The sequence below is a fragment of the Coturnix japonica genome, chromosome 1 (assembly GCF_001577835.2).
Source record: "Coturnix japonica isolate 7356 chromosome 1, Coturnix japonica 2.1, whole genome shotgun sequence".
Classification (NCBI taxonomy): domain Eukaryota; kingdom Metazoa; phylum Chordata; class Aves; order Galliformes; family Phasianidae; genus Coturnix; species Coturnix japonica.
This window is the reverse complement of record NC_029516.1, coordinates 154,049,743-154,073,334: the sequence shown is the minus strand read 5'-3', so window position 1 is coordinate 154,073,334 and position 23,592 is coordinate 154,049,743. Positions and strand designations below refer to the sequence as shown.

General features: G+C 39.1%; 1 protein-coding gene and 1 long non-coding RNA gene across 20 annotated transcripts in view; one reads left to right on the top strand and one right to left on the bottom strand.

Annotated features, from left to right (window-relative positions):
* SUPT20H (SPT20 homolog, SAGA complex component) overlaps positions 1–23,033 on the bottom strand; it is a 37,132-nt gene extending 14,099 nt beyond the window's left edge. For 8 of the 18 annotated variants that reach the window (XM_032442120.1, XM_015851932.1, XM_015851937.1 and 5 more), the window contains exons 1-14: positions 15,031–15,162; positions 12,683–12,780; positions 10,871–10,906; positions 9,470–9,528; positions 9,300–9,366; positions 6,797–6,926; positions 6,126–6,229; positions 5,503–5,619; positions 5,344–5,397; positions 4,282–4,421; positions 3,392–3,548; positions 3,251–3,307; positions 2,352–2,423; positions 1,350–1,507 (exon numbers count right to left, since the gene is read on the bottom strand). In XM_032442120.1, the coding sequence (XP_032298011.1) occupies positions 1,350–1,507; positions 2,352–2,423; positions 3,251–3,307; positions 3,392–3,548; positions 4,282–4,421; positions 5,344–5,397; positions 5,503–5,619; positions 6,126–6,229; positions 6,797–6,926; positions 9,300–9,366; positions 9,470–9,528; positions 10,871–10,906; positions 12,683–12,685 (1,154 nt within the window). In that variant the 5' untranslated portion in view covers positions 12,686–12,780; positions 15,031–15,162. Of the gene's footprint in view, positions 1–1,349; positions 1,508–2,351; positions 2,424–3,250; positions 3,308–3,391; positions 3,549–4,281; positions 4,422–5,343; positions 5,398–5,502; positions 5,620–6,125; positions 6,230–6,796; positions 6,927–9,299; positions 9,367–9,469; positions 9,529–10,870; positions 10,907–12,682; positions 12,781–14,977; positions 15,163–22,954 lie in introns of those variants that run through there. The other 10 variants (XM_032442123.1, XM_015851935.2, XM_032442130.1 and 7 more) reach the window with 5 other exon arrangements.
* Positions 23,034–23,111: 78 nt separating this feature from the next.
* LOC107308216 overlaps positions 23,112–23,592 on the top strand; it is a 28,967-nt gene continuing 28,486 nt past the window's right edge. For both annotated transcript variants that reach the window (XR_001552687.2, XR_001552688.2), the window contains exon 1: positions 23,112–23,240. This is a non-coding gene — a long non-coding RNA (uncharacterized LOC107308216). The remainder of the gene's footprint in view (positions 23,241–23,592) is intronic.

Below are 23,592 nucleotides of genomic sequence, written 5' to 3'. Positions count from 1 at the left end.
TAAAAGGTAGAATATAGAACTTTTTTTCTTTAAAAGAAATGGAAGCGAGTAACTACTACAGCATTGCTTCTGTGAAAACAATAAATGAACATACCAACCTGGAAATACAGAAATACCCATATAGCACTTTTGTCTGTATGTCAAAACCAGACCTATCTGTAGGAATTCAACCTTTGGTTTCCATTATTTGATTTCACATGTCCAAATTTCAGTTTCCCACCATTTTCCAAAATCAAGCTTTTTTCTTTAGTTTAATGCTTCTGGTTTGCAAACTACCTTTCAGCTCTGTTACTGTTTCAATTTAAGAAAAAAAACAACTCCTCCTCCTCACTCCTACTGTTATTATACAATTGCAAACTAGATCTGTTGTTCTAAGTAGATCAGTATTAAGTACAGAAAGAGAAGAACCTTAGATTTTAACAAAAAGAGCTGTATATAGGAATTATATACCTGACAACGATAAAAATCCTTCTTTTTAAATTAACCTGAAGTTTACACAGACTAACTGCTCCCTGCCTACTCTGCTGCACAGGTTTCTCCATGCAAAGTCGTGTCACATACAACAAGAAGAACTAAGAATTGAGAGCCTTTTTAAGAACTGAAGCCAACAATAGCAGGTTCAAACCAGTATTACAAAGAGGACTAAACTTTGGGAGCTCATGTTTACTGCCTTCATTTGTTTAGCCTTAATTAGGTAAATGTAATCACAGAATCATAGACTTGCTCAGGTTGGAAAAGACCTTAAAGATCATCAAGTCCAACCACAATCTAACCATACTACCCTAACAACTCTACACTAAATCATGTCCCTGATCACCACATCCAAAAACAGGGATGGTGACTCAACCACCTCCCTGGGGAGCCAGTTCCAACCTTAACAAGCCTTTCTGTAAAGAAGTTTTTCCTGATATCCAACCTTAAGTTACCCTGGCACAACTTAAAGCCATTTCACCTCATCCTATCACCAAGTCTTATGTTTTCACAGCATCTGGCAGATTTCATCACAATGATCAAAACTGTGATAGCCATTGTGAAATACACGCTAACCACGTCTGGCAGCATGAGAAGAAGGATTTTCTCAACAGGGGATTTTTCTTAAAACATACCTTTAACACACAAGAACATTCAGACTTACTAAAAAAGAACATTTAACATATGATGTTAATAGAAGCTTTTTTTTCCTCCTCATATTTTTTTAAATGAGGTTTATTAACTGAAATATTCAAAACAAAAAAAACTCTTGAATCAGATTTTTAGATCCTAAATGCTCTCATGCCAGAAAACGTTAAGTAGTGTTTGTTGCCTCTCATTTGCTGGATCATAGCACAGATTAAAAGAACACAACTTACTGTGGTGGAACTAATAAGCTGTCACTCTCATCATCACCTTTGAGTGTCTGGATTTTACCGTAGTACAACGGATTGCCAAGAGACTGAAAAATGGTCAGCTTTGTTTTTTGCAGCTGATTACCAACTTCACATTCAAACACATAATCATCTTTTACTTCCTAGAAGACAGGAAAGAAAAAAAAAAGATCAAATAAATATTACAAAAACAGTAGCAAAAGAGAGCCAGTAAAATAAGCCAGTCCTATGCAATACAAAAGATAAACAAATTATGAGAAGGGATGTTTGTGCTAAAACAAAATTTAGGAGGAAAAAGAGGAAAATAATAAATATCATAACATTAAAGCAATGATGTCAGATGTTGTACAGATGACTGGGTATATGTATGTACAATGTATTATAAAAACAGCAGCAGTGCAAAAACAAGAATTCTAAATAAAATGGCAGAGATGAAAGTGAAGCTCTATAAGGAAGTTTTACTGTTTCCTGCCATGAGACTGAAAAGGCATTTGATAGATGCTGTTAATTAGAAAGAATTAATGAACTGATTTGCTAGTAATTATGTTAAAATGAACTTTCTTTATCAAATCATGCAATTTGCACCAAATTTTAAGGCTTAACTTCAACATAACAGAAAGGGCTTTTTGTAAGAGGTATTTAATATTACATAATCTCTTTTGAAACAGCATCTGCATGAAGAAAGTGATTTGGTGACTGGAGTACTGCTCCCTGTAAATTCTTATGTTTGTTTACTATACAGTGACAGCACCTTTAACCTTTGGAGGTTAAAATTGCTTTCCATTGTGTTTCTGGTAAACCTGAGGAAATTACAACACTAATCATATGTATGAGGTTGTGTATAAAACTACAAGTTTCTGTAATAATGTTTCCAAATGTGTAGCACGTTAGGTTAATTACATTGGTTAGTAATCATTAGACTTTATTGAAATAAGGGACATATTAAATAGGAACAGAAGAGCTTGGCCAAAGACCTAAATTACTCACGTGTGCTGGCCAAACAGTTGGTTGCGAGTCATCAGGCTTGATAGAACTTTCCACTTTGGCATATTTTTCCACCTTAAAATGGAGATAGAAAAAAAGCCCAGAAACAAAAATAACCCCAAACCAATGATCATACTGGGCCTGAGTTAATGTCAGCCTAGCATAGTTTCCTCTTTTGGAGTGGATAACACTAAAGCCTTCAAAAAGTGAGTACAACCCTCTGTATTCATCATTCTGAAAAGTTAAACTGGAAATCCTTACATTTATTGTTACACCACACTTGTTATGTTAAACTTAACAAAAGTGTGGCTTAAGACTATAGCATCATTTGACAAGTGATGTGCACTGCCATCCTTACTAAGCCCAAAGCTACAATCCTGGCTACTCTACCAACCCCTTCTGTATGCTAGTAGCATGCAGTGCCAAAAGCCAAGAATAGGCATGCCCTTGAGATCTGAATACATACAGACTAATGAGAAGAATTTCCAATTAATATTTTCAATATCATTTTCAATTTTTTTTAAACAGATAATTCTACATCCTGTCGTATACATTACAACGAAAAATTCTACCAGGCTGAGAAGAAACTCTTTCTAAAATACTTTACTTGTTTAATATATTATCAAGACAGCTTCAAATAGACAATCGAAGACAGTCCCACAGATGAATAATATTAAAGATCAGTTTGAACTGTTGATCTTATCCAAACTATCACACTGCAGTTGCAACGTATCCCAATGTAGCTTGTTTTTATCCTAAACTAAGGAGAATTCCACTTCAACTGCCAATTTTTAATTACTGCTATTTGATATTGGATAATATTTAGCCGCTTCCTTTTTCCCCTCATATAATACAACTGAATACAATTGCTAATAATTGCAAAAGGTAACAACCAAACTTACATCCACTTCAGAAGGTGCAGTCAAGTAGCAAGGGTTCTGTTTCCACATATCTACACACTAGAAGATGAACAAAGTGGTGTTAGTGCACTAATCTTTAAAATTAACAGCAAAGAAGTTCACCCAGCTATGTCTTACACTCACATTTCCAGCTTTAGAAATTTTGAGGTCATACTGCTGGGCTACTTTCTTCTCCTTCTTCTTCTGTACATAGTCAACTAATCTGAGCTGAGGTGGAGTTGAGTAGTGAGCTACTTCCTGCTGCCTGTTCAGAGATGACTTTGAGTACCTTTTGAAACACCTATGGAAAGATGACAGATAAGTCTGTAAATCCATCACGTGAAATTCCCCACTGTCAGTGTACAAGCACTAAAACATGCAGTGAAATGCTAATTGAGAAGAGTTTTTGAAATACTCATTTGTGTGATTATACAGCATAATTCAAACTCAATCTCTGATTCTTAAGATTACCAGTATTTTGTTCATGCTAAAAATGGTGTTGGTTTTGAAACATGGAGTGAAATTGTGAAAACAAGTATCACACTTGTAAGATTAGCATACTATCAAAGATTTCAGTTCTGCCAAAATATTCATGTACTACTTGTGAATCTAGAAAATTATAAGAACAGGAACTACCCTTCATTCTTTATGTCACACCCAATCCTTCAGCACATATTCAGCTATCCTGGACATTCATTTAACACCTGCATACTCTTCTGATGGAACACTCATTGACCATCATGCTCTAATTTTAACAGCAACCTGGCTGATCTCTCTATTTACACTTAATCAGCAGCACTGGATGTTTTAAATATAGCTCCGTAAATACGATCATTAGTACTTTTTAGTTCTACAGGGTGGATGCATCTCCAATTTCACAACTGTTCTCTACACTCTAGATATTTAAGTAGACATTAATTTGAGCACTGCATAACAGAAGGCCAAGTTTTTGAGTAAAGTACATCTTGGTTTTCTTTGGAACACACCCATAAAAACTTGAAAAAGTCTTAACATGTTTCACAATGAAAAAATACCGTTTCATGGGGCGAGTATTCATTTTCTGCTTGTTGTACAGGAGTCTGTTTGTAGTACAGGTCACTGCTATTGACGGATCAAGACACAGAGGCTCGGCTGTAGCCAAAATAAGTTGGCTCTCAAGTAGGAGTTTGTCCTCCTGTAATACACATAGCTATTAGTAAACGTAAAAATGAAGACTTTAACATCAAGTCATTACCAACCTACACTCAAGGAGAGAAAATACCCAATATTTATGTTAGCAGTCATTAAAAATTACAGAGCTTTGGTTGGAGTTTCTAACAGGAAAAGAGAACTTACTGTACTGTAGCATGGCTTCTTTTCTTTCCGTTTTTATTTTTATATCACAGTAGTGGTAATGAAGAATTTTATCTTGATTGACTGGCAATCAGTGACATAAAGCTTACAGAATCACAGAATGTTTTGGGTTGGAAGGCACCTTTAAGGTCACCTGGTTCCAACCTTCCACTAGACCAGGAAACTCAAAGCCCCATCCAGCCTGGCCTTGAATGCTTCCAGGGAAGGGGCATCCACAACCTCATTGGGCTGCATAGGACTTTGGAATACAATCTGAAATGTAGTTTAGCAAGACTGTGGCTCTGAAAAACAAATGAGAGGTTGCTTGCTTTTCAACATTTAACTAACTTTAACTGTACAATCAGAATTATTGAAGATTCTCTTTACTGTAATAACATCAATAGCAATGTGCTGCTGAGGGAGAAATTGTATTATAAGACTATAATTACTGCTCCAGAGTCGTATGTTGAAGATTACTGAAGTAAGCTAAACCCGTTAGAGTAATTCCAATAATGCCATTCTGTATTATCAAGAGATAAGATCTGATTCTATTAGCAATTCCTACTATTTTCTGTGACATCTTAGGGGAAGGTACTATTAACAAGTTAATACAGCAGTTCCGAGGAGCATGTAGCATGCACCTCTATGCACATCATTGTCAGTTTGAGTAAATCCAAAATTTTGTGAGTTATGCTCATCAGATTTTTTTAAGCTAAGATTATTCACCACATCACTGCAAAGTATTAACATAACTGCTGACTCACCTGTGTCCACTTGTGGTTGTCACTTGTTATAGAATGAACATCACAAATTAAAGTCTGATGAGAAAGGCATAATTATAGTTAGCTTTGTGAGTTACTAATATATGTTCAGTAAGAGCTGTAACTACCGTAACAGTGAGAGATGGATGAAACGCTTCTTACCTGCATTGTAGGACGCAAAAGGATGTGCTTGCTTTGGTATGTTGGAGATTTCATGTTACCAGACTGCCTATAGTCACGTATTTCCGCTATGACACATCCACAGTGAAAAATATTAACCTGGTAAAAACAAAGAACAACCCTGTAAATACCCAAGTATTTGTTATGTGACTCAATCCCAGACTCAAAAAGTATGTTACTTATTGTTTGGTATTTACTGATACTACGGATAAAAATACCAATTTTGTCAAGATCAGGGATGTTACCACAGATGTCATATACAAGCTTCAAACGTTTTCTTTCACATGTGAGCAACATAGGTTTAAGATCTTCTCATATCAAATACTTCATTACAATAAAGAACAAAGAATGTTTTGCTAAGCACAGAGTCTAAGTTGCCTGTCAGCTGAAATAACAGCAAAACCTTCTATCCTGTTCTCCCTCATTGCTATTATTTTTTTTTTTCTTTTTAGTTATCAATAAATTATTTGAGGCATCCAGTATTTCAGCTTCAAATGCACAAGCACTTTACACCTTCTTTTTGGCATCACCTATGTGAAGCATTCACACTTCAAAGTCTATCTAGGTACAAAGCAATTCATTTTTTGAAAACAAAACTTTCAAACCTGAGATTTTTCTAAGAGATCAACCAAAATAGGTGGCAGCTCCTCTGCATCCAAATATTCAAGCAGCTCTCCTTCCTCATAAGGCAGTCGAATGGTCTCAGAATCTGAATGTAAACAGAACACTGCTTATCTTTTGCCTTTCATATTCAGACTTTAACAAAGTGAAATCAAAAACAGGGTGGGTAGAAGCTTATCAAAATCACCAATTTTTTTCCACTATATTAATTTTTATATGCATTTCTGTTCCCAGAGAATGATTTTATTCTTAATATGCTAGAAAACAGTGCTCCTTTATATCTCAGTGGACACTGCATGTTTTTACTGCATGCCACAGTACCACGTGTCATGAAGGTGCAATCAAAATGGAAAGCAGATAACTTTTAGCAGGTGCAGATATAGGAGGTAATGAAACAAATTATTTAAGAGAAGGAACCTGAAGTGAGGAAACTTAAATAAGTGAAAAAGGGAACAGTTATGAAGCTATGGGGAAATAAGAGAGCGATAGGCTATCAGAAAGATCATTATCTACTGATATATGCTATGCTATTAGAGAAGATTTGAAGTACAGGGTTTTTTTTTATGGTAGAAGCAAAACAGTTAAATATAAGCAATAGAAACACAGTTATAGAGTGTTCTGAATAGTTTAAAAGATTAAATAGCAGTAATATTACCTGAACCATTTTTTCCCCTGAGCATAAGTGAATAACCCTCATTTCCCGGATAGAGGTTCACTACCAGACATGACAACGTCTCCTGCATAACCAGCTTCTCAAGTAAATTCACATTTCGCCTCAGCTTCTGCTTTAAAAGTAAACATTGCTCATGAACATAATACTATCAAGTAATTAGTAGCATTAAAAACAATTGCCAGAATCAGAATACTATTAAGATACATGCTTTGACATTAATCTAAATAAGCTCAGTTAAATTTAATTTGAATGTATTCAGTAGATTATAGTCATTATGTATTATTTTACATACTTGCACACATATTTTTTAATCACTCATTTCAATAATAAGAAAAAAAAAAAATCTTCAGTCCACAGGTAACACAGTTAGCAAGAATGGCCCTAGGCTAAAACTTACTATGTGATAAATCTATGGCAATGCCTTTCTTTGGTAATGTTACTGTGTGCACTTATAAAATACAATTTACACTGATACCAACAACAAAGTATTTACTACTCTGAAAGAGTGTCCATTTCCCAGATTAAAATACTGAATTACAGCATTTCCCCACTTAACACATCCCTCAGTACAACATCTAAATGTTTCTTGAACACCTCCAACGGTGGTGACTCCACCACCTCCCGGTGCAACCCATTCCAATCCCTGACCACTCCTCTAGAGAAGGTATTTTTCCTACAGTCCAACATGAATCTGCCTGGAGCAAATGGACACCATCCCCTCTAGTCCTAAAGGAAGTCCTGTGGAGATCATCAAGTCCAACCTGCTGCTAAAGCAGGTTGCCTACAGTAGGTTGCACAGGAGGGATCCCAGTGGGTTTTGAATATATTCAAAGAAAATGACTGCACTGCTCTCTGGGCAGCCTGCTGCAGGGCTCTGCCACCCTCAAAATGTGCTCTTTCTCATATTCAGGTAGAATTTCCTGTGTTCCAATTTGTACTTGTTGTCGCTTGTCCTGTCACTTTGCACCACCAAAAAGAACCTGACACCCACCCTCTACATCAGTACTTTCGTATTTAGTTGTAAAATGGCATTAGGAAGATAGAAAGGAATATGTGAATTACCTAAGACTAAAATACGATCAGACAATGCAAGAGATAGTTCTAACAAGAAAATGATTTAAGCAGAAGTTACATATTTAAAATTAAAAACAAAACATGTCTAGTTCAAACTTTTACTCTCATGAGCTTAAGAAAAAGGATTATGCAACTATGGACATTATTTCATGAAAAGTATAAGCACAAAATAATTTAAACTAACCAGTCATAACAAAAATATTCTAAATAAACAAGTAACCTTTTTTTTTCTACCCCAGAAATCTGTCCATGCATAGAAGATTTATTTTTACAGGAGGACTATGCTCTTCAAACATCTTGTAAGTAACATATACGATGTTGATTCAATTATAGAAGTAATTAAATTAGTTAATCGCTTTACTATGACTTAAATTTATTCAGGGAAAGACATTAGGTTTACCTTTCAGTTTTTATTTTCTGTTCAGTAATTGTTAACCAATTACAGCTCAGCAGGTGTTTTTGTTTGTTTTTGAGGGATATGAGAAAAGACTGAAAGGAAAGAGTAGAGGGCAAACACACCTGGGAAGTTTCCTGGCACTTCATCTATATGAGCTGGAACAGGCTGCCCAGGGAGGCTGTGGATGCCCCGTCCTTGGAGGTGTTCAAGGCCAGGTTGGACGGGGCCCTGGGCAACCTGATCTAGTAAAGGTGTATGTTTGGTGGCCCTTCCAGGCAGGGGGGTTGGAACTACATGATCCTTGAGGTCCCTTCCAACCCAAGTCATTCTGTGATTCTGTGATCTGTGAGCTAAACTTCTTCAGATGAATGCTAAGCACATTTTAAGACACAAAACCTCTCCAAGTCATTGGAGTAAACTGGCATTTAAGTACAGCAATTTCAATAAGCAGGCAGTTACCTCTCACTAAGATGTCTGTAACCACAGAATCAGCTTTCTCCTTTGAGCTGGCTACTGCAGTTGCTAGCTTTGAAATGATGTTAGGCTCAGATGTATGAAAACATTTTAATGTTTAAGAAGTGGATTGAGGTGGATTAAATTTCTCAAACATTCATCAGAGTATAACGCAAGAACTCAGACACAAAACAACCACGTCATACTGCAGAAACATCAGCTAATACTTCCAACCCTCTCTGACATCACCTGCAGAAAAGTGGCACCCTTGTCGCCATGAAAACACCCTGAGCACACAAACACTGAATACTCCTGCCTAACTCCTGCCTAACTGAATACTCCTGACTTACACAGCAGCTCTATGCTATGCTTGTTTCTTCCCCATTCTTGGCTATAATTAAAACGCTAACTTTAATATTCTAGTCTTCCCCACAATACATCACTGTTGCACAAAAATTGATTTTACCATTGTTATAACTGCTTTTCTTGCCCCTCTGAACTTCTATTCTGAACTTGCCAGTTCAGACAGCAATGGAAATCTGCTGAGAAATTTTCACTTACCTTTATCTCGGGCTCTTTTTCACATTCTTCTATATATAAATCATAGAGTTTTTGAAATACAGATTTTCTGAAATAAAAAAAAAAAAGAAAAGAACAACACCTTAAAACGTAACCAAAACAAAATCAAATAAATGCTATTTAAAAGATATTAAGTCTGAAACTTTCACTACCTTCCACTGGATAAATATTTTCTTTTGGGAGGTCTCTGACGAGCACTTTCAATGATATACTAGAAGAGAAAAATAAATAAAAGAGTATAAATCCTAAATAGAAATAGAATTCTAGTTAACAAGTGATTTTAGTCATTAATGGGCTTTGTTCTAATTATACAGTAAGAAACTAACAGAATAAATGGTTAAAAATGTACTAAAGGATATCTACTATATGCTATGTTTCTCAACAAGAAGCCATCTCAAGTTTTAGCAGAGAAATACAGCATTACACAGCTATGGTGTGAGTTGCACACAAGACTTAATTTTACATCCATGTTTTATAATTACAGTAATAAATATTTGTTTAAGTTAACAGAGCAACATACTGAAGATAACTTTCTAAGATAATTAATTTCATGTGTCCAGGCTCAACAATGTTTATACATCACGCATTCTCCAACATAGCCAACTTACAGAAATGTAATTGTACCCTGATCTCTTGCATTCATGTTAGATTTTAAATCGAAAAGAATATAGATTAAACAACAATCTCATTAAATGCCACTAGTATTGTAACAAACTCTATCCAAATGCTTAAATGTTTCTCCAAAGTATTTCTTCAAATAGTTTAGATTAACAGTATTTCAGTGAAAATGTGTTTCTACAGGGAAAATTATTGCCATGAGCACTACTTAAACTCTTTGAAAGGGCTGACAATAGCAGGACAGGGGGAAATGGTTTTAAGTTAAAAGAGGGAAGATTTAGGTTGGATGTTAGGGGGAAGTTCTTCACTAGGAGAGTGGTTAGGCCCTGGAACAGGCTGCCCAGGGAGGTTGTGGATGCCCCGTCCTTGGAGGTGTTCAAGGCCAGGTTGGACGGGGCCCTGGGCAACCTGATCTAGTAAATGTGTATGTTTGGTGGCCCTGCCAGGCAGGGGGGTTGGAACTACATGATCCTTGAGGTCCCTTCCAACCCGGGTCATTCTGTGATTCTGTGTAGGAAACCATTACACCAACACGAAATAACATGAATATAAGGGCACTTGTCCTTTCATTCCAACTGGGCTACTGTTAACCACAACTTTGTCATATATTTCTGCTATCCACAATCACCATCTTAAAACTTTTTATTTCACTGCTCACAGATCTGCTGCTTTTAAAAAGGGAAAAACTAAACTGTTGCAAAGTCTATAATCATTGCATTAGATGATGTTCTCAGTACAACGGATAAGAGACAGACAGCTGGCCTAGCAATTGTAGAATATTGCAAGTCCACTGCGAGATGTATGGGTCATTATTTATACACACACACTTACATGAACACACCCTCTGTCTTCCCACACTACCTTCCACAATTGCATTTCTTATATTCTAAGTGTGACCCCAATATACTGTGCTCCAGCAAGTCATTATTGCTTACCTCTGCACGATCCAATGCCTGCTCTAAAGCTTGCTGCTGCAAGATTATAAAGACACTTCTTTAGAAAGCATGTTAATTGTTTGAACAACTTTGTACATAAAAGTCACCATAAAAAAACTTCAATTACTACTGATATGAATTAATAGAATATGGTATCAAAGATTCTTTGGCCCCCAACAAACTTCGTAAATGAAACCTCAAGTAAGTACATTAACAACAATTAATACCACTTACCCAGTGTCTACATTTGTAAAGTTCTGGCTACATTACAAAGAACAAGAGTTAAAAGTGGAAATAGAAATTATACCTCAGAAAGGTAATTATAAATATTAATTAAAACAATCACAAAGAGTAGAAAATCTGTACTCCTTTAAGCTGGCTGCTAACTCAATATTAAGCCAAAGTCTTCCTGAACAGCACAGCCCACGCAGAAAACATTTAACATTCAGATACTAATTCCAAAGAATGGTAGTTCTTCTACAAGAAGGAAACATAGATCCTGCACTCAGAACATTATTCCTGTACACAAAAAAATATGGGAAGTTTCTTATGACACACTATTAAATATGGAAGAATCTGGGAGCGTTGGTCAGTGCTTGCCTGAACTATGAGCCTGCCAGTGTACCCAGGTGGCCAAGAAGGCCAACAACATCCTGGCTTGTGTAAGAAACTGTTGCCAGCAGGAGCAGGGCAATGATGGTTTCCCTGTACTCAGTTCTGATGAGGCTGCACCTTGACTACTGTGTTTAGTTTTGAGCCCCTCACTACAAGAAGGTCACTGAGACCCTTGCGTGCATCCAAAGAAGTGCAACAAAGCTATGAAGGATCTGGAGCACAAGTATTACAGGGATTAGCTGAGGGAACTGGGATTACTCAGGCTGGAGGAGGCCCAAGGGAGACCTTATTGCTCTCTACTACCTGAAAGGAGGTAGTAATGTGGTGGAGGTCAGCCTCTTCTCTCAGGTAGAAGCAATAGGACAGGAAGAAATTGCCTTAAGTTACACTAGCGAGGTTCAGACTGCATTATCTTCTTTGAAAGAGGCACAGGAACAGGCTGCCCAGGTAAGTGGCTGTGTCACTGTCCCTGGAGGTGTTCAAAAGCATGTAGATGTGGTACTTAGGGACATGGTTTAGCAGGCAGTATGCAGGTGTATGTATTTGGTAGGTATATGATTGAACTACATGATCCTAGATGATAACAGAGATTACAGGCTGCCCAGGGAGGTTGTGGATGCCCCGTCCTTGGAGGTGTTCAAGGCCAGGTTGGACGGGGCCCTGGGCAACCTGATCTAGTAAATGTGTATGTTTGGTGGCCCTGCCAGGCAGGGGGGCTGGAACTACATGATCCTTGCAGTCCCTTCCAACCCGGGTCACTCTATGATTCTGTGATCCTAGAGGTGTCTTCCAACCTTAATGATTTTATGCTTCTAATTTGCTTGACAGCAGATAAAATCCACGACAAAATGAGTAACTGCAAATAGAAAAGCATTAAAAAAGGTAGAGCAGAAAAAGGACTTGCACTTTGCACTCAATTGTCTAATGTCACGACAGTCACACGACTGACAACACATTGCTATCTTTATGTGATTCTCCCACAATGTTCTGAGCAATGACTAAGCATCTAAGATGAGCTACAAAGGAAAACTGAAAAAAAAGAAAATGAAAAAGAAAAAGGACAGAACTCAAGAGCAATAAGACCAATTTTTTTTAAGGAAATCAAACGTTAATCACTTGATCTTCATCAGCCAGAGCTAGCAGACTCCAGTGAAAAGATCGGAAAATAAATTATCTTAATATATTATTATAACTTACCATTATAATTGAAGCCAGGTGACTAAGTTGTGAGATAAGTAGTTATGAAGTTTGGTGCAGCAGGCAAAGAATCATATTTTATGGTCACACCTGGGGTACTGAAAGATGAGGGAGAAAAAAAAGATAAATACCACTACACAACTAAATAAGAACTCTGTTCAGATACAAAGCTTTAAAACACAGAATGGCTTAGTTTGGAAGGGTCCTCTAAGATCAACTATCTCAACCCCCCAGCCCCAGGCAGGGATGCCAATCAATAATCCAGCATCCGTCCAAGCTGCCCAGGGACCCAGGCCCCATCCAACCTGGCCTTGAACACCTTCACACAATTGAATTCATACAATTGAAATTAAACAGCCAGGTACAGTTTTCTATCACAGGCACCTCAACCACCAAAACTAGAGAAGCACAAAAGGCTCATATACTTAATTACAACTAGTCAGAATATTTAGCATACCTTATTATGTTTTTTGTTTTATCTCCTTAAGTTTAACAAGGCCAAGTGCAAAAGCCCTGCACCTGAGTTAGGGCAATTCCAAGCACAGATACAAATTGGGCAGGAAATGGCTTGAGGAAGGCCAACCATATCCTGGGTTGCATCAAGGGAAGTGTGACCAGCAGGTTGAGACAGGTGATTCTGCTCCTCTACTTTATACCAGTAGAAAGTAGACCCCACTTGGAGAACTGTGTCCAGTTCTGGGGCCCCCAACAAGACACTGAGCTGTTGTTGCAGGTCCAGAAGAGGACCACGAAAATGGCCACGGGCCATTTCCTCCAAGCTCAGAAGCAGTTTATCTTGAGGAAGAGGAAGGTGGGTAAGAATTTGCCCAGAGGCCTCTGTGGCTCAACAAGATGGTCTTGGAATTATTTCTGCACAAAAAGAAAGTCTACAGGAAGTAGAAGCAGGAATAGGTTATCTCAGAGGATAACCAGATTATGAAAGCTAAAACTCAGATAGAATTGCATCTAGCCAGGCACATAAAGGAGAACAAGAAGAAATTCTACAGGTATATCAGTGATAAAAAGAAAGTAAGGGAAGATGTGAGCCCCTTCTGAAAGTAAAAAGGATACCTGATCACAACCTGGTCAGATACCAAGGAAGTTGAGGTGCTCGATGGCTTCTTGGTTCTATGGTTGGACTCGATGATCTCTAGAGGTCCCTTCCAACCCCTACAATTCTGTGATTCTGTGATTCTTTGCCTCAGCCTTTACTGGCAAGTGCTTTAGCCACACCATCAAAGCTTCAGAAAGCAAAGGTAAGAACTGGGAGAAGGAATATCTGACTGCTGTAAGTGAAAATCAGGTTTGTGACCATCTAAAGAACCTGAAGGTACAGAAGTCTATAGCACCCAATAAGACCCATCCACAGCTTCTGAGGGACCCAGCAGATGAAGATGCCAAACCACTATCCATCATATTTGACAGATTATGGGAGTTCCCACTGATTGGAAAGGGGGAAACATAACCTCCATTTTCAGGAAGGAGCAGAATATCATCCAGGGAACTACAGGTCAGTCAGTCTCACCTCTGTACCTGGCAAGATCGTGGACGAGATCCTCCTAAGTCCCTACTAAGGAACATGGAAAATAAAAATGAGGTGATTGGTGGTAACCAATATGGCTTCACCAAGGTTAAATCATGCTTGACAAACTTGGTGGCCTTCCATGATGGAGTTACAGAATCAGTAGATAAAGGAAGAGCAACTGATGTCATCTACATGGACTTGTGCAAAGTGTTTCACACCGTCCTGCATGACACCCTCATCACCAGACTGGAGAAAAAATGGATTTAATGGATGGACCACATACTGGATAAGGAATTGGCTGGATGGCTGCATTCAGAGAGTTGCAGTCAGCAGTTCAATATTAAAGGGGTGATGAGTGACAAGTGGTGTTACTCAGGGACTGGTGCTGGGATAGGTGCTATTTGTAAGCAACATGGACGGTGGGATCGAGCATAACCTCAGCAAGTTTGTGGACCAGACAAGCTGAGTGGTCCAGCTGACACACTAAAGGGAAGGGATCCCATCCAGTAGGACACAGGCAGGCTTAAAAGGTGAGCCATGCCAACCTCGTGAGATTCAACAAGACCAAGTAAGGCAGCTGTCCCTGTCTATAGCAGGGGGTTGAAACTAGATGGTTTTAAAGGACAGAGATAAAGATCGCAAGAGCCAGGCCGAGCCCAGCCGCCAGGCCGAGCCCTCCGCTCCCGCGGCCCACCCCATCCCGGCACCGCCCCATCCCGCCCCGTCCCTCCCTCCAGGGCGCAGGGGTCCGCCAAGGCCCCGCCTCCCACCTCAGCCACCTCCGTCCCGGCGCTGAGATCCCCGCGGCGCAGCGCTCCATTACCTGCCGGCCTCCCACGGGGCTCTGCCCCCCGCACTGCGACCCCCGCCGCCCGCTCATTCGCCCCCTTCTCTACCCACGGCGGCGACCACAGCCGCTTCCGCCCCGCCACTTCCTTTGGCTGTCGGAAGGGGCGGGCACAGTCACCATGGCTCGGGAGTGGGAGGGGACGAAATGCCGGCACGCCATTAGGATTGAGGTGGCAGCTGATTGTGGAGGGGTTGTAGAATCCCGGGATCCTGGAGTATCGTGAGAAGGAAGAGATACATAAGGACCTCTCTACAAGGCTTCTCTACCCTCACAGCAATCTATGGCTCCTCCCATTTTAGTATCATTTGCAAACTTAGTATTCAAGTCTTGCATTCAGACCATGTATATAAACACTGGAGTAGGCATGTCCAACCTGCATCCTGACCCAACGTGTCTTGTGGCTGCCATCTGCCTTGCACCATGTTTTCTTGATTTCATTCAGCTTCTTCCAGTTATCTCTGTGTTCTCTCTGTTCTCTCTATGTTGAAAAGCCTAAAGATTTTGAACCTAGGTGTTCAAAGAAAGCTGGAAGTATAGAATCGATCCGCTTTTCTGTGAGAAAACTGGAAAATCAGTCCTGAGGGTTGATAGTCCATCTATACTGCCTTTCAATTACTTCAGTCTGTCTTCAGATTTATTCTGTTGTATTAGGCAAAATACGGGGAGCTTATCAGGATGTTATGTGGCAGGCCCTTCCCCATTTCTGGAAGAATCGGTGACATGTAATGCAGTAGGCGTACATGAAAGGCATAGTTTATGTAAGTGTGTGTTTGCTTCAATAAATCACCATTTTACTGCTCACCACCTTGGTGTCACTTCAGTAATTGGCCTAGCTCCAAGTTTCTAGGGAGTCACGATCGTAAAGTCATTAACGATCATAAAGCCTTCATATCCTACTTCTTTTGAACCACGTATCATTTTAGAAGCCATCCTTTTAAACTCATAAACTGAGAACAGACCCAATACTGTATTTCTGGATGGGTCATTTCAAATGCATGCATATTGTTTGCAGATTTGCCTCTAGCTTCACTTTGACGTTTTCACGCTTTAAAGGGAAGGCCTTGAGTAAAATAAACACTCTATATTTACATGAAACATTTCCTATAAACCCTTTTAGCACTGATTTGTCTGTATTCTCGCACCTGCATCCTACCATTTACTATATTGCTGGCCTCTTAGCACTAACAAGGCCCATGTTAACATTTTGGAAGTTAATAGACAGCAGCTGAAATTAAAAGCCCGATTTCCCAGAGTTTTCATGTGTGACATCTTTGGCTTCTGAAAAGCCATGGCAAGATTCTCTTTTAGATTCAGGTTCTGCAAGTTGGGGTTTAAAATGACAATTTATATTGGATTTCACCTGCTGTTTTACTTTTCAGTTGCTTTTGAGAGTGAGTTCGTCTTTACTACTCTGAATAATCTGATATTACAGAATTTTTGCCAAACAATCCCTCCTCGTTCACTGTGGAAACTGGCTATTCATTTCTTCCTTTCAATTCTTATTTACTCTTAAAAGTCCATGTTAAAGTAGTCCATCTTTGAGTCTGTAGATGGACTTCAGAAATGCAGCTTCTATAAACTCATCAGTTACTCCTAGCCTCTAGTAACACAGCAACTTGTGTTCTGTCATCCAACATAATGAGAGTTGTTGTCCATCCAACTTGGTCTCCCAGTTTCCTTCGTTTTACAGCAACATCCCATTTTCAGACCTCAGACTTTCACTTATTTGAGTCAAATATTCTGTCTGGTGTAGCAGAAAAGATGAACTGATTAGGTTCCATCTGCTTTGTGCTTCTACAGGCCAATTTGCTTTATTACATAAATGACTGCAGTGTAGATCCATCACACTTCTGGAATCCAGAAAGATAATAACAGGTTTGTTATTGCTGCTTTTGAGCTCTCATATTTAAACAGACTTCCTTTTAAGGTCTGTTCCTCCCACATTCCTTTCTACTGTAGTGTGGTATGATTTTCTGCTTTGGGTCTGCGAAATGGGTTTTGTTCTGTTGTACTAACAGAACCTGACATTTGACACCTAACACTTGACAGTCAACACTTCTACATTCTCTTAGCATTGCTTCTTTGCTGAATTATGCTTTGAAATCATCTGGTCCTATAACCATAACTCCCAGAAGGAATAGGGACAGACTGTGCTGCTGCAAGGCTGTAGTGGAAGGTGAACATCAAAAGAAGTATTTGCAATGCATCTTTTTCTGCCTTCTGAGTCTGAAGGAAAGGTAACCCATTTACTCAGGAAGGTACTTTCCTGCACATGCAACTCCAGATTCTTTCCTGGAGAGCAAGAGTTTTAAACATGTTTGTGCAGCTGAGAAGTCAGTCTCATTATTCATCTGTCTAAATCGGATTATTCTTTAATAACAACAACAATATGCCTTCATTAATAATGTTTATCTGTCTACAAACAGATTTGCTTGTTGAGTGTGTTTGATGCATTCATGGGAATGGAGTCTCAGACTGTTGTAGCCATGGTGATGCTCTTGACCCAGCACAAAAATTGCAAAGCTGTTTTTCATTTTCCTGTGCTGTTTCAAAATGAAATGACATGCAGGCATACCAATCTGAGACAGATTTATGTGCTCTGAGGCAGAGCTGAGACAGTGATTCAAGTATGGCCCTCTCATTTGAGTACAGATGAGAAGAGAAATGACAGCATGCTCACGAGTAGAAAACTCTTATTTAAGTCAGCCAGACTTTGGGCATGTGACTTAAACTTAGGGCAAAGAACCATGAACTCCTGAATTCTGAATCAGTTATGTCACTGACTTTTTGTGGAGCTCTCATAAATCTCTGTGGCTAATATTTCCTATCCTGAGTATATACATCAATATTTGGGTCTCAAATGATTTGCAGATATGCTGAAGACCCACAGTTTCTATTTATTTTTAAGGTCAGATACACCTTTTCAAGTACAATTATCTATTATTTTTTGTTAGCACATATTCATAATTTGACTGTTGAAACAGAGTTTTATAGTTGGAAAAAAATATGAACCTTTTTATTCAGTTTCTTTTCAATTTATCTGAACTTTTTTTTTTCTTCATGAAAATACAGAGAAATATTTGTTTTCAGACAGCAGAGATGAAGAAAACATGAAATGGCTGCCCAGGGAGGTGATGGAGTCTCCTTCTCTGGAGATATTTAAGACCCGCCTGGACGCCTACCTGTGTGACGTGGTGTAGGGAGCCTGCTTTGGCAGGGGGGTTGGACTCGATGATCTCTAGAGGTCCCTTCCAACCCCTACAATTCTGTGATTCTGTGTGATTCTGTGAAGTGACTATTGATAGGAGTACAGTATAAAACTAATACACATCAGGTATCTAGGAATGTAGTGTTTTTATACTCAATAAAACCTAGAAATCAGTACAACTCACTCTAAAGAAGGTATGAGTAAGCTTTAGTTGCTTGATTACAAATATCTAGACTCTTCAGTTAGTCTGTGGTTGTCAGCTGAATCATGTTCTTGGACTTCTCCACAGACCATGTGAGCATCAACACATGCAGACACCTGAAATTCTTGTCTACATCTCAGTCTCATTCTTTCTCCAAGAGCTCTGGTGCCTCAGTTTTGAGAAGCTCAGCCAGAGACACCTTCAAAACAGCCCTGATTTTCAGAATGTTTTGACTTACAATCAATTAATTAAGCATTTTTTGTTGGATCTCAAACTTGATGGCTATAGAAGATTTATTTGTGATTTCTATTGGAAGAAAATATGCCAGCTGATGTCAATCAGTTCCAACTGCATGTGTTGTTTTGAATTTGCTCTTTGGATGGCAGCTGCAGTAAAGCTACTTAAAGCTAGACTACTTTGTGTTGCAGGACAATGGAGCTTTAGGAGCATGAATAGGATGTTCATTCTGCAGATATGTTGGGACATTTGGAGGCAACCTTTATCATAGCGATCATTTTAAATTCTCCTATGTCATCACTCTGTTCTATTCTTGCCCTGAATTATTTGCATCTTTAATATTTTACTTTACTGTCTGATGCAAAAGACTGTCTCACTCCTAGCAGTGTCTCACAGCAGTAGGAGACAATCAGTCCCGTTTCAGAATATCTAACTGCTGTCTCTTCTTCATTGCTTTCACTTTACTTGATCTTGGTGGCTCTCAGAGGACACAGAACAAACTTTGATAGGAGTTGAAATCATAGAATCACAGAATGGGTTGGGCTGGAAGGGACCTCAAAGATCAAATAGTTCCACCTTTCTACCACGGGCAGGAGCACCTCGTACTAGCCAGAGCTGCTCAAAGTCCCATTCAGTCTTGAATGCCTCCAGGAATGGAGCATCCACAGCTTCTCTGGACCAACAGTTCCACGCTCTGAATTTCTGAATATCAAATCTAAATCTACCTTCTTTCAATTTAAAACCATTACACCTCATTCTATCACTACACTTACTGTTAAAAAAATATGTAAGGACCTTCTGGGATTTCTGTGCACAGGAGGGTGAATAGTAGAGTCTGAATTTAGGAGCTAACATTATTTTCAGGATAATAAATAAAGCAAGAAGGTTTAACAGCGGACCAATGGTAAATCTGAAACATAATGAGCTTTGGAAGGTGAGTTAGTGGCTGAGGTTACTAGGAGTGAATTTTGGATGTACATTTTCCTATTTTTTTTTAAGAAAAGGAAGGTGAAAGCAGTGGAAAATGGGGATTGGAGAACAGTCAGAGTAGATGAGCTCCCTAATTATTTGAAGGCAGGCAGGCAGGCAGAGCTAATTGAGGCCAAAGTAAGGAAGTTATGCAGTTCAGATTGCATTTTATATAGAAAAGCCACTTTGTTAGTTTTTTCCTGCTTCATGCTTACCTAGAAACAGTTATGACTGACAAAGTGTGCTTCTGATAGTTCCAGGATTCTGTCTGAATTCTAGGTCAAAACGTGCTACCTGGCAGCACTTTGCTTGCTGTTGGATTGCTGTCTTTCTCTGTCCAAAAGCAGTTCACTGGGGTGGAGTTTTGCAGTGCTTGAGAAGTTGTGCTGCAAAGCAATTCAGGGCCAGTGCACTGTAAGACTGGGTCTGCTTGTGCTGTAGAAAGAGCCTTGTGGAGAGATGCAGAGTTTGGCATTGAGGGCACTTTGAACTCAGGGCAGCATAGATACAGCCAAATGTTTAAGTCTGTGATGCCAACCTCATGTAATAGATGGTAGCATACAAGTACATGAAAGGAGGAATACATTTAAACCACCTCTTACACTGGCTATTTCAGGGAGCAGTACCAGTTAGTACATCATGACATCATGACAGATCACAGTGGTCAGCTTGGATTTACTAAACGATGAGGTTGTCATGATAAACTACACTGGGAGAATGAAATGAAATCCTGTATTTAAGGCTATGGTGTCTGAATGCAGGATTGTCAGTGTCAAAAAATGTAGAAGAAACTCAGGAATCCCTTGATTTTTTAATCAAATTATTCTTCATTTGTCTATATATATATATATATATATGCTTCTATAATGAACAAACTTAGTATGGATATTGAGATAATTAATTGATAATAATGATAGCATGTGACTAAGATAATTTACTGCATGGATGCTTTCATTAGCACTACTGTAATGAAGACTAAAGGACATAGATGGTGGAGCATAGTTTAGTAGCTGTGGCTATCCTGTTAAGAAAGTCCAGATACAAAGAATTTCAAAGAGGCTGCCCTCATTCCTATCACTTTGTGTCTTTCTCTGGCTTTATGTATGAAAATAGTGTATCTTGCATATTTTCTGCAGTCTTCATGTGGAAACCTCCCATATTTCACTTGAAGATCATTGCAGCAATCGTTTTGGAGCTCTGGATTTAATTTTCACTGTGGGACAGAAATAGCAGGAAACCAAAGATCAAAGATCCCCAATCTGCTGTGTATCATGGAAGTGTTAAGGGCCATCAGTTTTCACTGAATGTCATAGTTGATGATACTTCTCAAGTATCAAGTAAGCTTAGATTATACAAAAAATGCAATTTGGTTATCCCAAACCTGCCTTGTCTGTTTTCTTATTTATTTTTTAATTTTTATTTTTTAAATACAATGATGGATATCTCTTGGTCAAAAGATAAGCAAAAAAGATAAGTCAACCAAACTATGAAGATAACTAAGAGACTAATAATGGGTTTTATTTAACACAGAGCTCCCAGCAGGCATCAACATTCATCTGCTGAGTCTCATAAACACTTCATCAATCAGATGGATTTTGCCATAAAGCAAACACAGTACTGCTGTTGGACTGTGCTTAGTTTTCATCTGTTTAATAAAATAGATTGCCCTTGGCTCCTTGTATGGCTTTGCTGGAACTCCTACATATTCTAGCTTTAAATTAAAATTATTATGAAACCCAATTAACAAGTTATCCTGCCTGCAGTAACTGTTTCACTCAACCCACTAGAGGTCAGGGCTGTACTGCTGAGGTGGATAGTTAAAAAATCAGCAAGCAAGAACTCTAACAAGATGTTTCCAGAAGTGAAAACTCTGTCAGTGATTTCTGCATTTTAGATACTTATAATGTAATACGTACTATTTAGTTAATGTTAAATAATCTCTCATATTTAATATGGACAAAATAGGTTCCTTCAGCAGATCTATCATTAATATGAAGCTACATAGGCTGATTTTGCAATGACAGGATATTAATAATATATTTTGTAACCTATATATCCCCAAAATTTTATTTAAATGTTGCTGAAGCTTTATTTCTAGCTCTGTGTTTGCATTCTATACCCTGATTATGAAAGCATAGACTTAAAGAAGATCTGAGACAGATTTAAAGAACATTTTTCAGATCAAGGGCTAGATTCTTAGTGATGTTTTGAAAGAATGGGTTACAATCGTAATGATTTGTAATCCAAAGAATAGGCAGGGTCTTTGAAATAACATTTTGGTTTGACCTCCAGTCTGGTTATAACACTTACTTTGTCTTAGTATAAATGAAGATAATATAGCACACAATCACTTTGCTAATATTATTTTCTTCTGTTCTCTAATGTTTTCTTTTGGGTAAAATTCATACTTGTTCATGTAAAAGAGAGCCCCAGTGCTCATGGCAACTGTATACAAATGGTTAATTACAATGGCCACGTAACTATTGGCACAGAGAATCCTGGAACAGATCCCTCTGAAAGCTGTGCTAAGACACTGGGAAGAAGACAGGGAGATGATATAAGACAACCAGCATGACTTTGCCAAGGGCAAGTCCTGCTTTATCAGCCTAGTGGCCTTCTATGATGGTGTCACTGCATTGGTGGACAAGAGGAGAGCCACTGGTTTTATCTGGACTTCAATAAGGCCTTTGATATGGTGCCCATAACATCCTTCTCACAAACTGGAAACATGGATTTGATGGGTGGACTGTTAGTTGGATGAGGAATTGGTTGCAAGATTGTATCCAAAGAGTGGTGGCCAGTGGTTCAATGTCTGGATGGAGATCAGTGACAAGTGATGTCCCTCAGACATCAGTACTGGATCTGGTGCACTTTAACATCTTCATCAACAGTGGAATCAAGTGTACTCTTTGCAAGTCTGTGGATAATAACAAGCTGTGAGGTGCAGTCAACACACCTGAGGAACAGGATGCCATTCAGAGACCTAGACAGGCTTGAGCAGTGGACCCAGAAGAACCTCATTACAGCAAATCCAAGTGCAAGGTCTTGCACCAGAGTCATGGCAAACCCAATTATCAGTACAAACTAGGGGATTAAAGTATAGAGCACAGCCCTGCAGAAAAGAACCTGAGGGTACTGGTGGATGGGAAGCTGGACATGAGCTAGCAATGTGCCTTTGCAGCCCAGAAGGACAGCCATATCCTGGACTGCATCTAAAGAAGCATGGCCAGGAGAGAGAGGGAGGTGATCCTACCCTCCTGCTGTGCACTATGAGAGCCCACCTGGAGTACAGCATCCAGGACAGGAGAGACAGGGTCCTGTTGGAACACGTCCAGAGGAGGGTCACAGAAATGATCAGAGGGATGGAATGCCTTTATGCAGTCAAGAGTCTGCAGCCTGGAGAAGTCTCCATGGAAACCTGAGAGCAGTCTTTCATTATCTAAAGGGGGACTATAAGTATGAAGGGGAACAGACTCTTTAGCATACTTTTGTGATAGGGCAAGTGGAAATGTTCTCAGACTGAAAGAGAGGAGACTTAGATTAGATGTAAGAAAAAACACTTCTAAGGTAAGGGTGGTGCTTTTGTTACTCAATAGTTGCCAAGAGTTGGGTTAACAATGCTGTAAAGAGGGAAGAAAGGCGATCTTTTTCTCTACAGGGATGGGCTAATGCGTTATGATGGTCTCAGGCCATCCAGAGGTGATTTTCTGCAGACAGCTGCAGAAAGATGGTCCTCTCACCACTGCTGGTCATCCCAATCACTACATAATGTCACCACAGGTATTAGTCTCCCTGGCCTGATATTTCCTTCTAAATGGTAACATGTAGCAGCCTTGGACCATCCTTGCTGCTATTGGCCTTGACAGGGAGGCCTGGGCCTCAATATCCATTTTGTTTTGGGCATTGCCAACCCCAGAAC